Genomic DNA, 18,132 nt, shown 5'->3' on the forward strand with positions numbered 1-18,132 from the left:
ATGAATATCATTTTCTTGTTCGTCTCCACTTTTACACTGGGAAAGCTTGGGAAGGTTTGTTGGTTGGCATGTTGGAAGCATTTCAAAATCCCATTGCACAGTTCTTTCGTTCAGACCACCCAAAATTATGAGCAAGATTTTGAGTCCTCCAAAACCCTCCATCAAGCCAAATGTTGAGAGGGAAAGGGTATGGATGAGGGAGAAAAACCCTGGACTGATGTCCACAGTGGAGGAGAGAACAGACGTACAGAGCAATCATATATATATATTTAGGCAGAATAAGTAAGTCCTGTTGAGTTTACAGAGGCATAGTCTCAAGTAAGTGTGCTTAGGATTGCAGCCATATTTGGATGGCGGTCTATTATAGAGATCTGCTGGCCTCAGACCCAGCCAGCAAGATGTTGGGTATAATGAGAGCTGCAATTCAACATCTGGAGGGTCATGGGTTCCCCATCCCTCCTGTAAGAACGCTGGTCTTATTTCCTTTTTAGGTCAAGGTTTATGAAAGTGAGCCTGCCATTATAAGTATGGACAACAGTGCCTCTTGCCCCGAGGAAGCATTATCCATCTCCCAGTCTACTTAGGTCAAAAGTGGTCCTCCAGATGTTGCAGAACTACAGCTCCCATCAGTCGAGGGGCCCCTGTCCTCCACTGCACTTGAACACCCTTAAAAATAGAATAAAATAGTGATTTGAACTGTCAGAACAAGGAGTGGAAGGAAATATCCAGTCATTTGTGACCCTCACTTTTATTCTTTTAAAGAAATAACTCATCCAAGTGCAGTTAGTTCCAGCCTGTGGGAACCAGCTATCTCAACCTAAAATTAGAAGAACTATATTTAAATACAAAATGCTGAAACAGCTGGCTGTGGTGTAATTCTAGCCAGTTAAATAACCTGTTCACTTTATTTAAAAACCTAATAATAGAATTAGTGGAGATGTCTAATTTCCAAAGGGTAGCTACATTGGAGTCCATGTATTGTTTTAGAAACTGCAAATTAAGTTGGTTCAATGTGGTACAATTTTAAAGCTTCAATGCCTGGTCTAGATGGCCATCGGCCAACAGGGCCAAGGGACTCACCCTTGAACTTGCTGAACTTGGCTTTTCCATGTAGATGGAGGAGGTTTCTTCTTCTTCTTTTAACCAGGGCTGGGGAACTGGATCCAGTCAGTGGCTTAGACCCTGACCTCCCCCCTACCCACAAAGGCCACTTTGACAGGTTGGTGGAGCCAGACCCCCAGACACCCTCTAGGAGTTCTTTGATCTGTAGAAATTAACAAATGAAGGGTTTTTAAAAGTAACATCAAGATAAGATTTAACCCTCTTCCAGTTGCCACAGATCAAACCACCTCTAAAAGCATAGCTGCAGGGGCGCCTTGAAAAGTTGGCAACCCAGTGTTGGTATGACTTTTGTAGGCATGAGGAAGAGAACAGAAGCTGTCTACCCTCAGTGAAACTCATATTTGGTAGATGAATGAGCTCGCTTTCTGCTGATCACCTCAAAGCAAGGTGCTCTCTTTTAAGTTACAGAACGTTCCTCCTCTTGATATTAAATGGAATGCAATTTCAGCATCTGTCATGAAAGTCTCAATACTAATAAACACAAATAAGAAATATATCCCTTCTGGCACCGGTTTCTTTGCCGTTATTAAAAATGGATGCCTTTTAGGCATTGTGGGAATTAAAATCCATAGGTCCAGGAGATTCTAACTTGACAGAGGAGATTCAATCATCAATGCCAGTCTATCCTTTATCCCCTACAGGGGCTCTGCAAAGCACGATACAAGTAACTTCCTACCAAGAAACTGTCAAAGGAACAGAAAATGCCTCTGGTTAGAGGAACTGATTTCTTGAAAGTGAAATTCCCCCCACCCCACCCCCTGTGCTTATTAAATGTGGAAGCTGGCATATCTCCTGCAATACTGACTTTTCTCCATTAAAACTCACACTTTTTGTCAATAAGGCATCTTCATATATCCATGAGAGAGGGAGGACTAGGGGTGGAGGAGAGATTTGATTCAGTTTGCATTTAAAGGAAAATCTATCAAATGTGTACTTTCTGGAACAATAGAAGAATAGAAACACAACCATCCTTCAAAATTGGAATTTTGCAATTAAGTTCTCCAAGCAATCAATGTGTGTGTGTGTGTGTGTGTGTGTGTGTGTGTGTGTGTGTGTGTGTGTGTGTAGGAGGGAAACAAGCATAGAAATGGCATAATTAATTAATTTGCATACCGCCCTTCATCCAAAAGATCACAGGGCTTCCCAAACTTGGGAACTGTAGTCCGAAAACAGCTGGATTCCCATCATCCTTGATGACTGGTCCTGATAGCTAGGGATGATGGGATTTGTAGTCCTAAAACAGCTGGAGACCCAAGTTTGGGAAATCTTGTGCTGAAAGGTACAAACTGAATCCTGGAGACAACAGCTGGATGAGCCTAGACTGATTCTGAAATGTTTTCTGTCTAGAAGCTCTAGATCAGCCTCTACTCACTCCTGGCTTAAGGTCAACTCTTAAGGGAGACACGCTTTAAAGCCAGGGATGGTTCCTCCAGAAGCTGTTAAGCCTCCTCCCATCACACCCATGTAGCTTGGCCATCGATCAGGAATGATGGGAACTACAGTCCAGCTGTATCTGTAGAGCTTCTCCATCCCTGCTTTAAGGATTCCCCGCCTGCCATCTTAAGTGTTTTTATTTAGAACCTTGTCTACTTTAATTCCACACTCTTTTAAGTGCCCTAGGTCCTTCTTGCCACAAGGAGAATATATGCTTCACTCCTTGATGCCACTGAGCGGGCAGGGGTTTAATACATTTTACATTATTGTCTTTCCAAAGATCCATTAGCACGCCATCTTCCAGTCACAGAAGCTGCAATTCTGGCCGCTGCACTTTAATAGAGGACCATGGCGCTGCGTTACGGCTTTGCACTGTGAAACCAAGCGGAGTTCAAGAAAGGCAGAGCGCTTTTCAGAGACCCTTAAAAGCAAGACTCCTCTGCTCCAGTAAGATCCACTGGGTTGATAGACACGGGGCTTCTTGTCCCCCACGGTCATTTTTCTTGCTGCCACTTTCCCCTACCATGCACTCGTGCAGAAGCCAGAGATGTATAGGAGAATGAATTGCAGTCTAGTCAAGCCAAATTGTAGTTGGCTGGCTCCATTTTCAATAACGTATTAAGCATTGATCTGCACAATTGCTGTGGGCTTTAAAAAAGCAAATCTAGCTTAGGAAGAAAGGGTATTTTTCAGTTCTCATTCCCTCATGGTGAAACCTTCCATGCATGCCAGTGGTAGGTGGGGTCAGAGGAAAAGAGAGTTTGCAGCAACAGGTGTGACTCTTAACTTTGTATAGTAAGCTATGTTACCGCCACACACAAAAAAACAAAGGGGTGTGCATGTCTCCAGCCAGGCAAAAGCATTCAAGGAGGGCGCAGGACTGGTCCTGCTTTCCTTAGCCTTCCATCCCCAGTGGTTACTGGCCTAAAATAGCTCCTTAGGAATCAGTCCTCTGTACACACTACTTTGGGAGCAAGCACCATCAAACGCAAGCAGGATTTATGCATCTAGAATGTGCAACAGGCCAGATTAAGATTGGTTGAAGCCAATTAGCTGTGCTAATTTGGGCAGAAGGGAACATTAAAACACGGTGCTTCATAGTACAAAAATGCAACACTGGTTCAAGGAACAAAAATTTGATGCCTACAAGCACAAATTGCTCCCTATATATCTCCACAACAGCCATGGGCAGTAGACCAGGCTGAGAGTTGGTGACCGGCCCAAGGGATGAAGTTAGCAAAAACAATGACTTAAGTGAAAGTGATTTTAAAACGTGAAACTACACATGCTCAAGAGGTTTTTCAAATCAAGTTCGATGAAATTTTTGAGCCTCTACAGGTCCAATAATTTTTTGTTAGTCCACAAAAGATTATGCTGTAACTTTTTAAAAAAACACTACATGACTTATTTTGTGATACCTTATTCCATGTGTTCTGCTTCTGGGAGAAGGAGACCCTATATGGGGAATTGCACCACAACTCCCAAACACCTCAATCCTGCCTTGCCTGCTGCTCTCTCCTTACAAGAGTTCTGTATCTTTGAACCAGCCTTGGAATGGGCAACACTTCAACCAGAAGATGTATTCAAGGAGATGTCTGTCCTCTGATGGCCCTTCAAATAGAAGACTGCCCTCTGTATGCATGGTCTCCCTATTCATATGGCTAATGCCTGCCAATTTTGCAGATTGCTACAACCCAATAGTTTGCACAAAACAATCTTCAAATGCCTGCAGGTCTTTTTGTTCAGCAAAGCACAGTTGAAGCTGGAGGCTGTTTTGGTGAGATGTTTGGTCTAGAAATGCTTTGCTCTCATTCACATCCTGACACACCAGAACATGCAAGCATGCCTCTCTCTCTTCCCAGTTTTTCTTTGGAGGTATTTAGTTGCTGGCTGGCTGCTCAGATGCTGACTGACAGTGTCCTTGAATTGCTCCTTGCAAACTAGCTGCAATAAAGTCAAATGGGAAAGAGCTCTGGAATGTCTTCTTGACAGTCTTTGAATCCATCCTCCTGGAACACAAGTGAGCCTTCCATTGAGAAGTTAAGGTAATGAACATGGACCGAGATACAGTGGTACCTTGGAAGTCTAATGGAATCCATTCTGGAAGTCCATTCGACTTCCAAAACATTCGGAAACCAAGGCATGGCTTCTGACTAGCTGCAGGAAACTCCTGCAGCCAATCAGAAGCCAAAGAAGCCGTGTCAGATGTTTGGGTTCCAAAGAACATTTGCAAACCGGAATACGGGTTTGCAGTGTTCGGGATCCAAGGTACAACTGTATAGATTTTGATACACACTTATCTGTGAGTAGGCCTCACTGAAGTCAGTGAGACTTACTTCTGAGTAGACATACATATTGTATGGCAAGTGTCAATGCACATTTTAGTCACTAGGTGGTAATAGACTTAAGGCTTGCAGGATCTCCAATTAGAATCTACCAATTAGAAATAAGTGCAAGAAACACAGCTTTAGCCTTAAACTATCTTGAACTGAGGAATTTTGTTTTCAGTACTGGAACTAATTGGAACTCACAGTCCTTTCACAAAAACATTCACCCCTGGTCATTCCAAGCTTTCCTCATTTCAGTAGATCAATTTTGTTACTCTTGCTCCTATCATTAAACAACTGAGAATCAACAAACTCTGCAAATGTACTGCAAATCATCCCAATATCTTCCAGTAGATCCTGTTCCGTGGAAACATCAGTTATCATACACTTAGATCACATCTGTATCTTTTACTGGTAAACCATAAAAACCAAACTTCTTTTTATTGGAACAGTTTATTTTGTTCTATTAAACAAATAAGGCAAGGTGTTTAAAACTCAAAACAAAGAACTTCCTGTATCATACTCAAAAGGAACATGTAATAAAAAAGTTGCTTTCATACATATACAAACTAAGGTTTCTAATATGTACAAACCAGACAAATCTCTACAAAAGAGAAATTTCAAGTTACATTGGGTATGATGTGCTAACTTCATTACAAAACATTAAAGCGACTAACTTCACATTTAAGTCTCTCACAGAACCGACAACAAACATTTGATTTAGGGTGGTGGGAAGAAAAGATGGCAGCTTATCGGGAATGCTTCAAGCTGTGTTTATGGACCCATCAACCATAAGAATGAGATTTCATAAGTATATGAATACCTTGCTTTAAACACTGTTTTGCTCTGGACAGCATTCTTTCAGAAGAAGTCCCTAAAATTACAATCTGGGTGATAGATGAAGTGATATATTCCTGTAGAAGAATTCAAAATGAGAGCTGGAGTCTTTGATTAGGCTGAATTTACTGAAGATGGCTTGCTGGTGTGCTGAACTACAATAGCAGGAATCCAGCAATTCATTCTCATATCTTTTAGATGGTGCCGGGGGGGGGGGGGGAGAGAAGAGGTGAAGACTATGTTACTGAGACTGCTGTGCTTTTCGTTCACTTGCTTCCACAACAAAAATAGTAATATTAGGAGACTCGTTAAGAGCCTGGCTGGTTGCAGACAAGACATCCCAAACACATGTATTTCCCTGCTACCATGGCACATATTGTAAAGGTAAAGATTCCCAGCTAAAGGACCATCTCCTTTATGTGAGAGCAAGTTAGTCACCTAAATACCTGAATGTGTCATACTGTGGGGTAGGCATCATAGCCAGAGGCACAAGGCACCCACTTTAGCAGCCATCTGGCTTCACAGATTACTGAGAAAGGTCCTCCCACCTGATTCACACAGTCGGAAATTGCATTTAAAGCAAGGAAACAGTAGATGGGGGTGTGTGTGCAAAATAAATTTACTTGCGCAGTAAATGAAGTACATTTCTGCTGCAGGTAGCATCCCCTCACTTTACCCCTTTGCTTGCACCTCCATAGTTAAATTGCAAATGACTGGCTTTCTAGCCTTTCATGGCAGATTTCTATTTGCTAGAACCATTAACAAAGACGAGTCTTTCAAAAGGTTAGCTTGCGTTGCAAACTGTACATACTTGAAGAGTAGCTGATCAGCATGGCTTTACAGGGAACATAATTACTTTGATTTATTTTAATACTTCTCTTTCTGTCACTGAACTTGTACAACTGGTTTGCTAATATCTGCAGGTAGGGCTTCCCCCCCTCCAGGGCAGTGATGGGGAACCTGTGGCCCTCCAGCTGCTACTGGACTACAACTCCCATCATCCCTGGGCACTGGCTCCCAGCGTCCTTGCGTGTTGGGAGTCACAACAACATGTGGAGGGGCCAGAGGCTCCCCATCCCTGATCCGGGCTAAGCCTAATATATCCTTGGCCAGGTCGTTAGAAAAAGAAACACTGGCAATCAAACTACTGCTCTGCAGCAGGTAGTCTTAACAGCAATGCTTCCCTATATTTTTGAAAAGAGCTTGGGCTCTGCTTATAATGATGACAAACTTCCTTCAGCAGCAGAAAGGGCTTGGATGACTTCACCATTCCCCACTAGCTCATGAAACGTAAACTTGATTCAGGTCACACTCACCACATGCAAAATAATGCATGGCCTACGGTGCAACTAGAGCACAGCATTAACGGCCATAGGATGCAACAGGCATGTCGCCTTCCAGTCACAAATGTGACATTTTAGCTACCCACTTCCTATGCACCCTCTGAAGGTCATGGGACCCTCTGAGGAGCAATTTATGAGGCACAGTGGGGCTGCTGTTGGACTGGAAGACTCTCGTGCTCCCTTAATTCACACGTTGAAGCAACAGGCCTTTTTACAGAGCTTGGTCATTGTGTTCTGATACTTGTGAAACCTGGGGAGGCCAATAATCACAGGCACATTCCATCATAAATTTCTCTTGTGCAAATCCAACAGCAACAAGTGAGAACTGCACAGAGCATCAGACTCTCGCACACTTTATTTTAGCAGGAATCCCGCTGCTTAGAAATGAATGAAATTGCTTTATTAAGCTTGACACATCAAGCTTTTTCTAAAAGGGCATTTTGAAATTATTCTTTTGAGCCAACAGATTGTTATTTTAATCTTAACTGACATTCTTAACCTTTCCAAATAAACAGAAAAACACGTTCTAGTTTAAAATTCAAAACTAATATTGCAAGCCTCAAACAAATTAAGCTCAAAATAGCAAAGCCCATAAACATTCACAATTCCTTAAATATTTCAAACCTCTCATTATCTCAAGAGAGTTCCTAATTTCCTGAGTTGCAAGTACTTTGACATTCCTCTGCTGCAAGGAATTCTGAAGAAATACAAAGTAGGATTCACGTTCTCTTGAGTGATGGGTTGGTTTCACATTAATATATTTAAAAAATACCAAGAAATCACTCAAACGTTATCCGCATTCACTCATAAACAGTGGAAAGGATATAAATATAAGCCTGAAATTCAATGCTTTAAAAGGGGGAATGTAAGGCATGGGACTTTTAGAGGCTTTTGGAAGGGACAAAAAGAGTTTATATTCCTTTTCAAACGCTGAAGCAGGTTGCATATTTTTGCCAGTGAATCACTTTTGTTTTAAAAACCTATTTCCAGAGTACCATTAAACAGTAACAGGGGGAAGTTTAAAGAGGGAGCAGTTTAATACAAAGTGGTTGCTGCATAAAGAAGATACGGAAGTTAAGCTATGCATCTTTTATTGGGCCAAATTAGGCGAACAGACAAGTGTGCAAGGTTTCTGGTTTCACAAGCACTTAGGAGTTTCACAAAAAGAAGCATACGTTTGCATCCTTGCAGTCCAACCTAAGTGCATCCAATAAAAGACAAGTGTTTTAACTACTTTGTTTTCTTCATGAACCAACAAGGCAGCCTTACACCATAGTATGAGATAAACCCACAAGGCAGAAAACAGGCCTGAGAGACTAACTGGCCATCTGAGCACCAACATTCTTTTAGTCTGTTTCCAACTGTTCCTCCATATGCTCCAAAAGTAACAGGACTTTTCTGAAGCAACATGCAATCTATTCAGAACACATCTAACACTGAAACACAAGCATAATCTGTTCATGAGGACTCACATAATGGCATTCCTGAGTTTGAAAAGGTGCTACAGTAAGTGGAGGAAGCAGCCACTGGCTTGCTTTGCTAACACATTGCCATCGTTTGCACACAACGCTAGGCCAGGCCATGGCTTAACACAAAGCAGGCATTTTGCTCCTCCCTGGTCATGTTGCTGTTGCACTGCATTGAGTTAAGCTGCGATTTGATTTAGTGCGTCCTCTGAACCTGGGCTCATGGCTTAGCTCTCTCCAAATCATAGGACAAACCTTGGTTATAGCATGTGGTTTGTCTGTGAGAGCTAAATCACAAGACTGGGTTCAGAGGACAAATCATGGCTTTGCTCGGTGCAGCCCAGCAGATTGACCAGAGTAGGAACACAGCCACCATCTCCTCTCTGGGAATTTGTTCATGCTAAGCTATGGTTTGGCCTAGTGTCATGTGAAAACCGGACCATTTAAAATAGAAATCCACCTACACAGTAGTCATAGAAACACAGTTTATTGTTAGGGATGATGGATTCTACTGGCAGGCTTTCCTTAGAAGTTCTGCTGGCGTCTCTTCTTTGCTTCAATGGCATCAAGAATAGGCTGCCGTTTCGACTGATACCTTTGGCGAACTTCTTCTATCTCCTGCTCCATCATGGGGTCAAGTGCCCCGAGTCTTCTTTGAAGTTCTTCAACAGTCCAGTTTCTCAGCTGAAGAAAAACACAAAAGCAGTGAACTTGCAACAGCAGAAAACCTGGAGCTTAACAAAGGGCCTGTGCTGGGAAATTTACTCTGCTTCTTCTGAGCAATAAAGTAAAAGGGCTTTACTTTAAGAGTAACAATTCTGAATCCCATTAAATTTACTGACAAAGGCTACCGGTACAAAGAAACTTTGGCTCAGATCCTGAGTTGCCTTTCCATTTCTGGTGAAAGGTAATTATAATTAATCCCTTCTCCTTGCAGTTGTTCCCTGCACCAACTTCCACGCCGTTCTGGAGAGTTGCCCCAACCCTCCAGAACTAGAAACAGCGTATCTTGAGAAGGATTCCTCTTAAGGGATGTCCCAAGCCTCGGGCTCCAGAAACTCAAAGCTTTTTATGTAACAAAACAGATCCACTTACAGGTAGGTAGCCGTGTTGGTCTGAGTCGAAACAAAATAAAAGAATTCCTTCAGTAGCACCTTAAAGACCAACTAAGTTTTTATTTTGGTATGAGCTTTCGTGTGCATGCACACTTCATCAGATACACAAAACAGATCCACAAACCTTTAAATACACAAAATACAGATGACACTGTGCTTCTACCTGACTTCAATGGAGTGAGAAAATGGAGTTTAAACCTTTTAAAAAAATAAATGAATAAAGTATTTGACGTAGGAAGAAAACCATTTGCAATATTATGTACAGTTACACATTTGCTATAGAAGGGTGAACATTCTCAATTCAGCCACTGTAAGTCTGTTCCTTGAATATGGTTCCACCGCCCTCAGATGTTTGGTGTGTGTAGCCTGTGAAACAGCATTCTTTGCGGCAGCCCCATAAACTGTGGGACTCCTTCCCCAGAGGTGCATCTGGCAGCTTTACTATACAGTTTTTGGCACATGCTGAAGACACACCTCTTTACCTTGGGGCTTTGACACGTGAGGTGTATATTTTAAAGAGATTTATACCCCACCTTTCCTCCAAAGAGCTCAAGGCAGCACACATGGTTCCCACCCACCCATTTATCCCCACAATCCTGTGAGGCACATGGAAGTGAGAGCACATGGCCCCAAGTGAGCGCCACACGAGTGGGGATTTAAATCCACTCTCCCTCACTCTAGTCTGAATCACCAGCAGCAATTTTTCATTAGCATTTAGTCAACAATAAATCTCACTTGACTCCATGTTGAGCACTGTCTTTGTATACCGGGATATGGAGATTCACCCCTGCTATACAGGAATCTTTTGCCCAATGTGGGTTGAGTCTCATGCTCAACCCACTTCCCACCACAAGTAATAATCTGCTGTGCCTTTTGCTACCAAGTAGTGGACATCCACATAATTTGTTAGCCCAATTCAGTGTTCCCAATCTTCTGCTTGGACCAAAACCCCAGAGATTACTAGATTAGATGGCAGGGAATGAATACAATCTTTCATCACCAAACAAGCTGGTGGCTGAAACTATTAGGACTCCAATGAGAGAGGGGGTGTTTCCTTTTAAGCAGTGCCTGGCCTTGTTCCAATTAGTTCAGACCAGAAACAAGACAGTACCAGTGTATGGCTTCTGGGCTGTGTAATATCTAGCAGCCAGGAATGTCTGAAGCTTGCCTTAGTTAACACAGAGATGTGACGATTTTCATCACATCAGCACTGTAAAGTAGTACTGTGGATCATGCTCTAAACCCTCCTGGTCCTACAGGGTCCTACAGAAGACACCCCAAAAGTTGTAAACAGTAATGAAGCATGACTTTGTGGAATTTCATTATCGTCATTATTTGCAAGGTAAATTCTTCTCCCCTCCTCCACCACTAGCAACTGCTTTAAAACTTTTCAATAATGCATAGAGTATTATTGCACAAGGGAAATAACTACAAGAGGTTACAGATTTTTGCCTATCTTGTAAGGAAGTTGTTCATTAGGGGGGGAAAGCACTTCTCCCATCAGATGCATTATGCATGCACATTAACACAGCTTTAGCTGACAGCCCTTTGAGTTGATGTATGGGACCTGCTACAATTCTATGCTAATTGTATAACATCTGTTTTAAAGAAGGTTATTGTTCAATGTTCAGCCCTTAGGAGCTGAAAGAATATAATAAAGTATAACAGTAAAGACAGAAAAAATTAATTCAGTGCTGAGGGTGTATATAAAGAGATCAGTCAGCCCTAACCATTAAATGACTACCAGATGTTTTATAGAATTTTCTTCAAGCCTTAGAGTTCTTCTGAATCTCTAAGAGGCCGTCCTGAGTGTTTCAAGACATAGGACAAAGATTTCCAGTTTTTGTTTATTTTGCCAGAGGATTATTTTAAAGGAATCCTGCCTTGAGAGTTTTTACAGGTGGTATGTGTATAGGAAGAAGCCTTCTTTGAATGTGTGATTTGTAGAAGGCGCACATTCTGGTTCCACCCCCAGGTCTCCCATTTATGCCAGTCCCACCCTCCTTCCTGGCATTTGCACATTCAGTGTACAGGTTTGAAGGAGGATTCTGGTCATGTTGAGCTGAATATGCAGAGCCTTACACTCAACATGTGACAGGTCAGGGGAGGAAGGGGCAGGGCATGGAGACCCAGTGCGCTTTGCAGTTGAGCAGAATTTGATCCCTCGTCCACCTGTTCTAAGTTCAGCACTCTAGCCAGTGCAGCACTCTGGCTCTCAGTGACAGGTAGGAGGAGAAGGGAGACTATTTCACTGATTGCATTGAACACGGACATGTCAAAGGTTCCAAGTGCAAGGAGGGGGGAGATCTCACTCTCCACATTTTCACTGCACAACCAGCCCTTCTCTGTTTCAAGTACAGTACTGTATACTTTTTGTACCACTCCATACACCAAGAGTCACATTATTTAAGTTCTCAATGGTGTATATACCTTGAATATCTGATAAAATCAATGTCCTTCCCCAAACCATTATGGATAGCTGTGAAGTTATTAAGGTAGCTTTGTCACTACCCATGTTATTTCTGCACCAATACATAATCCATGCTATGCAGTAACTTTCCCACTGCCAACAAAGAAGCCAGCTCTACACGGACAACAAGTGTGATTGTTCTTCCAACAGCTGCATGGCTTCTACTGGTGTTGGTTCTGCAGCAGGGGATATTGAACACACCATCCTCCCATTACCTCAGGTCAATGGTCATGCTAACTGGGGCTCATGGGAGTTGTAGTTTAACAACATCTGGAAAGCCATGGATTCTCCACTCAGCATTTATGCACACACAGAAATTTAATAACAACCGTCCCATTTAGTGTAAGAAAAATTATTCTTGTTTAGTCTATAATACAATGGTCATGAGAACTACCGATATTACAATTGCCTGAGGAAAAAAATCTATGCAAGTTTTATTGCCAAGTCAGCAGTTTTATAGTATACAAAAACATTTTTAAAGGTAAAAAACTACATTGCACTTGGGAGCGAGATTTTAAATTCCATGTTAAATAATAATAAAATATGGATTTGATACTTGGTTATATCATTTCATAAGGGACCCAGATGGCGCTGTGGGCTAAACCACTGAGCCTAGGGCTTGCTGATCAGAAGGTCGGCGGTTCGAATCCCTGTGACGGGGTGAGCTCCCATTGCTTGGTCGCAGCGCCTGCCAACCTAGCAGTTCGAAAGCACATCAAAATGCAAGTAGATAAATAGGAACCGCTATAGCGGGAAGGTAAATGGCGTTTCCATGTGCTGCTCTGGTTTGCCAGAAGCGGCTTTGTCATGCTGGCCACATGACCTGGAAGCTATACGCCGGCTCCCTCGGCCAATAATGCGAGATGAACGCGCAACCCCAGAGTCGGTCACGACTGGACCTAATGGTCAGGGGTCCCTTTACCTATATCATTTCATAAGACAAGACAGAATCTTACAGCACTCCAACTGACATTAAACACAAAAAGTGAAATAATTCAGTATACAAATCCTCAAAATTAATACTTTATATAAATGCTTACACTGCTGCTTAAGTGGAGACAGACTGTCTACATGCTCAGAAATGAGAGTGTGGGTACTGCAGTTAGCACCGTTCATGAATAAACTTTAGATCAATTGAGTACGCCCTTGAAGCTTTTGGCAGTGATTGTGTGTCAAAAGTATCCAAAAATACACCACAAGCTAAAGGGCAGGAGGTCCAATATCCTCTCCCTGTGTGTATTAAGGCATGCCTGCCAATTAGTACTTTTTAATAGATATGGAAAGACAAAGTAAAAATAGGTTGGGAGGGCACAACCCATCCTTAGCTATAGTGCCTGCATGAGAAGAGGGAATCTTATGCCTTTAGGATCTAAAGAATTAAGATTTATCATCATAATTGATGGTAATTGTTTTTCTTCCCCTCCCAACCATGGCATATTTATGCCCATCATACCCGCATGCTCCAACCTTAGGCTCCCTGACTGTCAGATGGCTGCTGGTGGACAGTCATTTGGGAGGTGCATATAGACCAGGGGTGCCCAAACTTTTTTCAAAGAGGGCCAGATTTGATGAAGTGAACATGTGAGAGGGCCAACCAATGTTGATGAGCTTTTTTTTAGGATTGAAGCTGTTGAGCTTTTTTTTTTTTTTTACAATTTTACCCCAGGGCGTATGCTGCCACAGGGGCTGGATTAAATTGACCAATGGGCTGGATTAGGCTCCCCAAACGGATTTTGGACATGCCTGATATAGACCAACAGGTCCCTTAACAGCCCAGGAAAGTGTATGCTAGAGGGGAGGGGAATAGGACTTTTACGTGCTACAGAGATACCCCTCTCACCTGTGTGAAGGGTAGCACTTCACAATCTTGGAAATAGCACAACTTTCCTGATAAAGGCTGTTATCCTGATACAAAAGGCAGCCCCATCCCACAATTTATCTCCACTACATTCTGTGACTGGCTTATATCCCCACTAGTTCACAGTATGAAATTAATGAACCCATGCAAATCCTTTGCATTTCTGTGTGTGCACTCACTCTGTGTTATTTGTGCTATTTATTTGCATCTTGCCCTTCTTCCCAAAGGAGCCCAGGGAGACAAGGAAGCAGCGATAAAAACATCTTTAAAACTATTCCAGTACAGATGCAGACTAGGAAAGATCTCAAGTTAAAAGGCTTGTTGAAGGAGGAAGGTGATCAAGTTAGGTGCCAAAAAGATAACAGAAACAGTTCTTGTCTAATATTCAAGGGGAGGGAATTCCAAAAAATAGGAGCCACGACACTAAAGGTCTGATTGCTGTGTACCGGTATTTCACAGAATGGACCTTCTGATAAAATGGTAACTGCAGGAGTCCCTTGCCTGCAGAGCACAGTGACTAAATTAGTACATTAGGAGGTTATCTTTCAGTACTGTAGTTATGTGCATTCTGTTCGCTGACACTTCTTAGTACTGTACTGCGCTCAAAATTGAACTGGTTCATTTCCTTTTGAGCTAGCTCTCCTCAACACTTTTGCTATCAGCAATATTTGAACACCCAACACCATTGTTGTTACTTTAATTTTTATAATTTCTTTGCTATTACCATATGTGTTCAAATGAATACAACAACTGAGGTAAAGCCTGGAGGGGGAAAAGTTTTTTTTAAAAAAAACAAAAACCAGTGTCATTAAATAAAAGGTTTAAGAGCCCAGTTGGTCAAGTCAAGCAGGCAGTCTGAGAAATTGAATTCTGATGAATTTTAAACAGTAATGTGGGCCATTAACAAGCCTTCACTTACACACATCAGTCTCAAAACAATCCATTTCTACTTATTCTGCAGCCTATGTACAGAATGCTATAGAATTACAGGGTAAAGGTAAAGGTACCCCTGACCATTAGGTCCAGTTGTGCCCAACTCTGGGGTTGCGGCGCTCATCTCATGTTATTGGCCGAGGGAGCCGGCGTACAGCTTCCAAGTCATGTGGCCAGCATGACAAAGCCGCTTCTGGCAAACCAGAGCAGCACACGGAAACGCTGTTTACCTTCCCACTGTAGCAGTACCTATTTATCTACCTGCACTTTGATGTGTTTTCGAACTGCTACCGTGTTTCTCATATTATAAGACATGTCTTATATTTATTTTTTCCTCAAAAAACCCCACTATGGCTTATTTTCAAGGGATGTCTTATTTTTTTCCTCCTCCTCCTGCCACGGTCGGCATTGCTGCTGCACCTATCACTATGTCTTATTTTCGGGGTATGGCTTATATTCCTTGAATGCTTAAAAATCCTGCTATGGCTTATTTTATGGGTATGTCTTAAAATATGAGAAACAGGGGTAGGTTGGCAGGAGCTGCGACCAAACAATGGGAGCTCACCCCGTTGCGGGGATTCGAACAGCCGGCCTTCTGATCGGCAAGCCCTAGGTTCTGTGGTTTAACCCACAGCGCCACCCGCTGTCCCCAAGAATTACAGGGTAGGGCAATACAAACTTTGCATGCTTATGGACATCACTACACTCTTCCATAAGTTTGAAAAGAAGGGGACAGAAGGACACAATTGTGCAAGCATGCCTGCAGAGCTGTGCTTGAGTGTGGGTCTGCAGATGCTGCTAGACTACAACTCCCATCGTCCCCAGCCAGCTTCGCTAGTGGTCAGGGATGATTCGGGTTGTAGTACATCATCATCATTGGACCAAAGGCTGAAGAACACAGCCTTAGAGAACAAGGTGAAGTGCCATCTTGAATCCCCTTGGCCCAGCAGGCGAGCTCTACAGCATGTATTTTTATTTGCACCAAACACATAAGAAACATCCTTGAGATTTTGACCCAGGTAGTCTATGTCAATTTTCTTTCTTGATTTCTGCATTTAAAATAGTCTTTCATCTGTCACAGTAACGTGCCAGTAGAACACTGAGCTTTACTGAATCTAAATGAAACTGGAACAGTGAAGGGAAATACATAACACAGCAAAGCAGACACATTAGTCACAGTTCATACTCTCAAGGGCACATTGCTCAATAACTTTATAACACTGTGCCCCTCTTTTGACCTCTGGGACCATTTTATAACAGCTACATGGTTGTTGCCGCAAGATGGAATGGGCAGATTTCAATTTCCAGGAAGAGACTTGCTATAATATAAGCCAAAGATAGGAAATAATTTCCCATTTCAGGGCCCTTAACTGCTGGGAAAAGGTTAACATGCACAAAGTAATCCAATGCCTATGCATTTGTGGGGTTTCGTAAAGTAGCAGAGCAATGACCTATGGTCAAGACAAAGTATTGCTGGAAAGAGAACATTTGCAGGCTCTCCAGAACCAGGCTGAATGGCACTGGCATTTCCAAACATACCATTTAAAATAAAGTTCAAAATCCTAGACTAAACAATGGCAAAGTCATTTGTTTACAACTTCATAGAGTGACCCATTAAGTCCAGAATGAAAAACTCTGGAATTACTGGTTTATGTAGATAATGACTGCAAACCCCAACCCCCATGTGCATTGGTCTATCACAGGCATCCCCAAACTGCGGCCCTCCAGATGTTTTGGCCTACAACTCCCATGATCCCTAGCTTACAGGACCAGTGGTCAGGGAAGAGGGGAATTGTAGTCCAAAACATCTGGAGGGCCGAAGTTTGGGGATGCCTGGTGTATCAGAAGCTAGAAAAGCTTCTTATTTTTATGTTACAGGTAGGTAGCCGTGTTGGTCTGGATCGAAGTAAAATAAAAAAATTCCTTCAGTAGCACCTTAAAGACCAACTAAGTTTTTATTTTGGTATGAGCTTTCGTGTGCATGCACACTTCTTCAGATACAGTGAAATGGAAGTTTCCAGGCACTTATGTAGAGAAGGGGTGGGGAGGGGTGGGGATGGGGAGGGGGGATCACTCAGAAGGGTGGTGGAAATGGGTGATTGACTGACTGATAGCTGTTGATGACCGCAAACGACTGCAAATGGTTTTGCATGAAAAAGCAAGGGTTGAGATGGCTGAAGATCACTTATCATGTATAATGAGATAAGAACCCGATATCTCTGTTCAAACCAGGTCCCTCCATGGTTTTGAGCTTGGTGATAAGTTGCAATTCAGCAACTTCTCTTTCCAGTCTATTTCTGAAATTCTTTTGTAGTAAGACAGCTACTTTGAGATCTTGTATAGAATGTCCTGGGAGATTGAAGTGTTCTCCTACTGGTTTTTCTGTCTTCTGGTTCCTGATGTCAGATTTATGTCCATTTATCCTTTGGCGTAGGGTTTGGCCTGTTTGTCCAATATAGAGAGCTGAAGGGCACTGTTGGCATTTGATGGCATACACAATGTTAGAGGATGAGCAATTAAATAGTCCTGAGATGGTATGTTGGATGTTGTTGGGGCCAGTAATGGTGTTGTCTGGGTGTATGTGGCAGCAAAGTTGGCATCTGGGTTTATTGCAGGCTCTGGTACCAGTGTCCATGTTAAGTCTGGTGGTTGTATTATTGTGGGTGAGGAGTTGTTTAAGATTGGGTGGCTGTCTGTAGGCAATGAAAGGTCTTCCTCCCAGAGCTTGAGAAAGGGAGCGGTCATTGTCCAGGAGAGGCTGTAGATCTCTGATGATGCGTTGTACTGTTTTAGCTTGGGAGCTGTATGTGATGACTAGTGGTGTTCTGTTATTTTCTTTTTTGGGTCTGTCTTGCAGCAGGTTCTCTCTAGGTATCTGTCTGGCTCTGTTGATCTGTTGTTTAACTTCATCAGGTGGATATTTTAGTTCTAAAAAGGTTTGCTGTAGATCTCTTAGGTGAGATTCTCTGTCTGTAGAGTTGGAACAGATGCGGTTGTAACGTAAGGCCTGGCTGTATACGATGGATTGTTTGGTATGTTTGGGATGGTAGCTAGAAGCATGTAGATATGTTTGTCGGTCAGTTGGTTTTCTGTATAAGGTGGTGTCTATACGTCCATCCTGTATTTTTATAGTAGTGTCCAAAAAATGTATTTCTTGCATAGATTGGTTCATTGTTAGGTTGATGGTGGGGTGAAAGTCATTGAATGTCTGGTGGAAGGTTTCCAGG

At 42.5% G+C, this 18,132-nt stretch overlaps 1 protein-coding gene across 1 annotated transcript in view; it reads right to left on the reverse strand.

The window, feature by feature from the left end:
- Window positions 1–1,160: 1,160 nt before the first annotated feature.
- The window catches only part of STK4 (serine/threonine kinase 4), a 77,678-nt gene continuing 60,706 nt past the window's right edge, over window positions 1,161–18,132 (reverse strand). The window contains exon 11 of the mRNA XM_035122210.2: window positions 1,161–9,213. Within this exon, the coding sequence (XP_034978101.1) occupies window positions 9,055–9,213 (159 nt within the window). The 3' untranslated portion in view covers window positions 1,161–9,054. The remainder of the gene's footprint in view (window positions 9,214–18,132) is intronic.

This window comes from Zootoca vivipara, chromosome 7 (assembly GCF_963506605.1).
Source record: "Zootoca vivipara chromosome 7, rZooViv1.1, whole genome shotgun sequence".
NCBI classification, from domain to species: domain Eukaryota; kingdom Metazoa; phylum Chordata; class Lepidosauria; order Squamata; family Lacertidae; genus Zootoca; species Zootoca vivipara.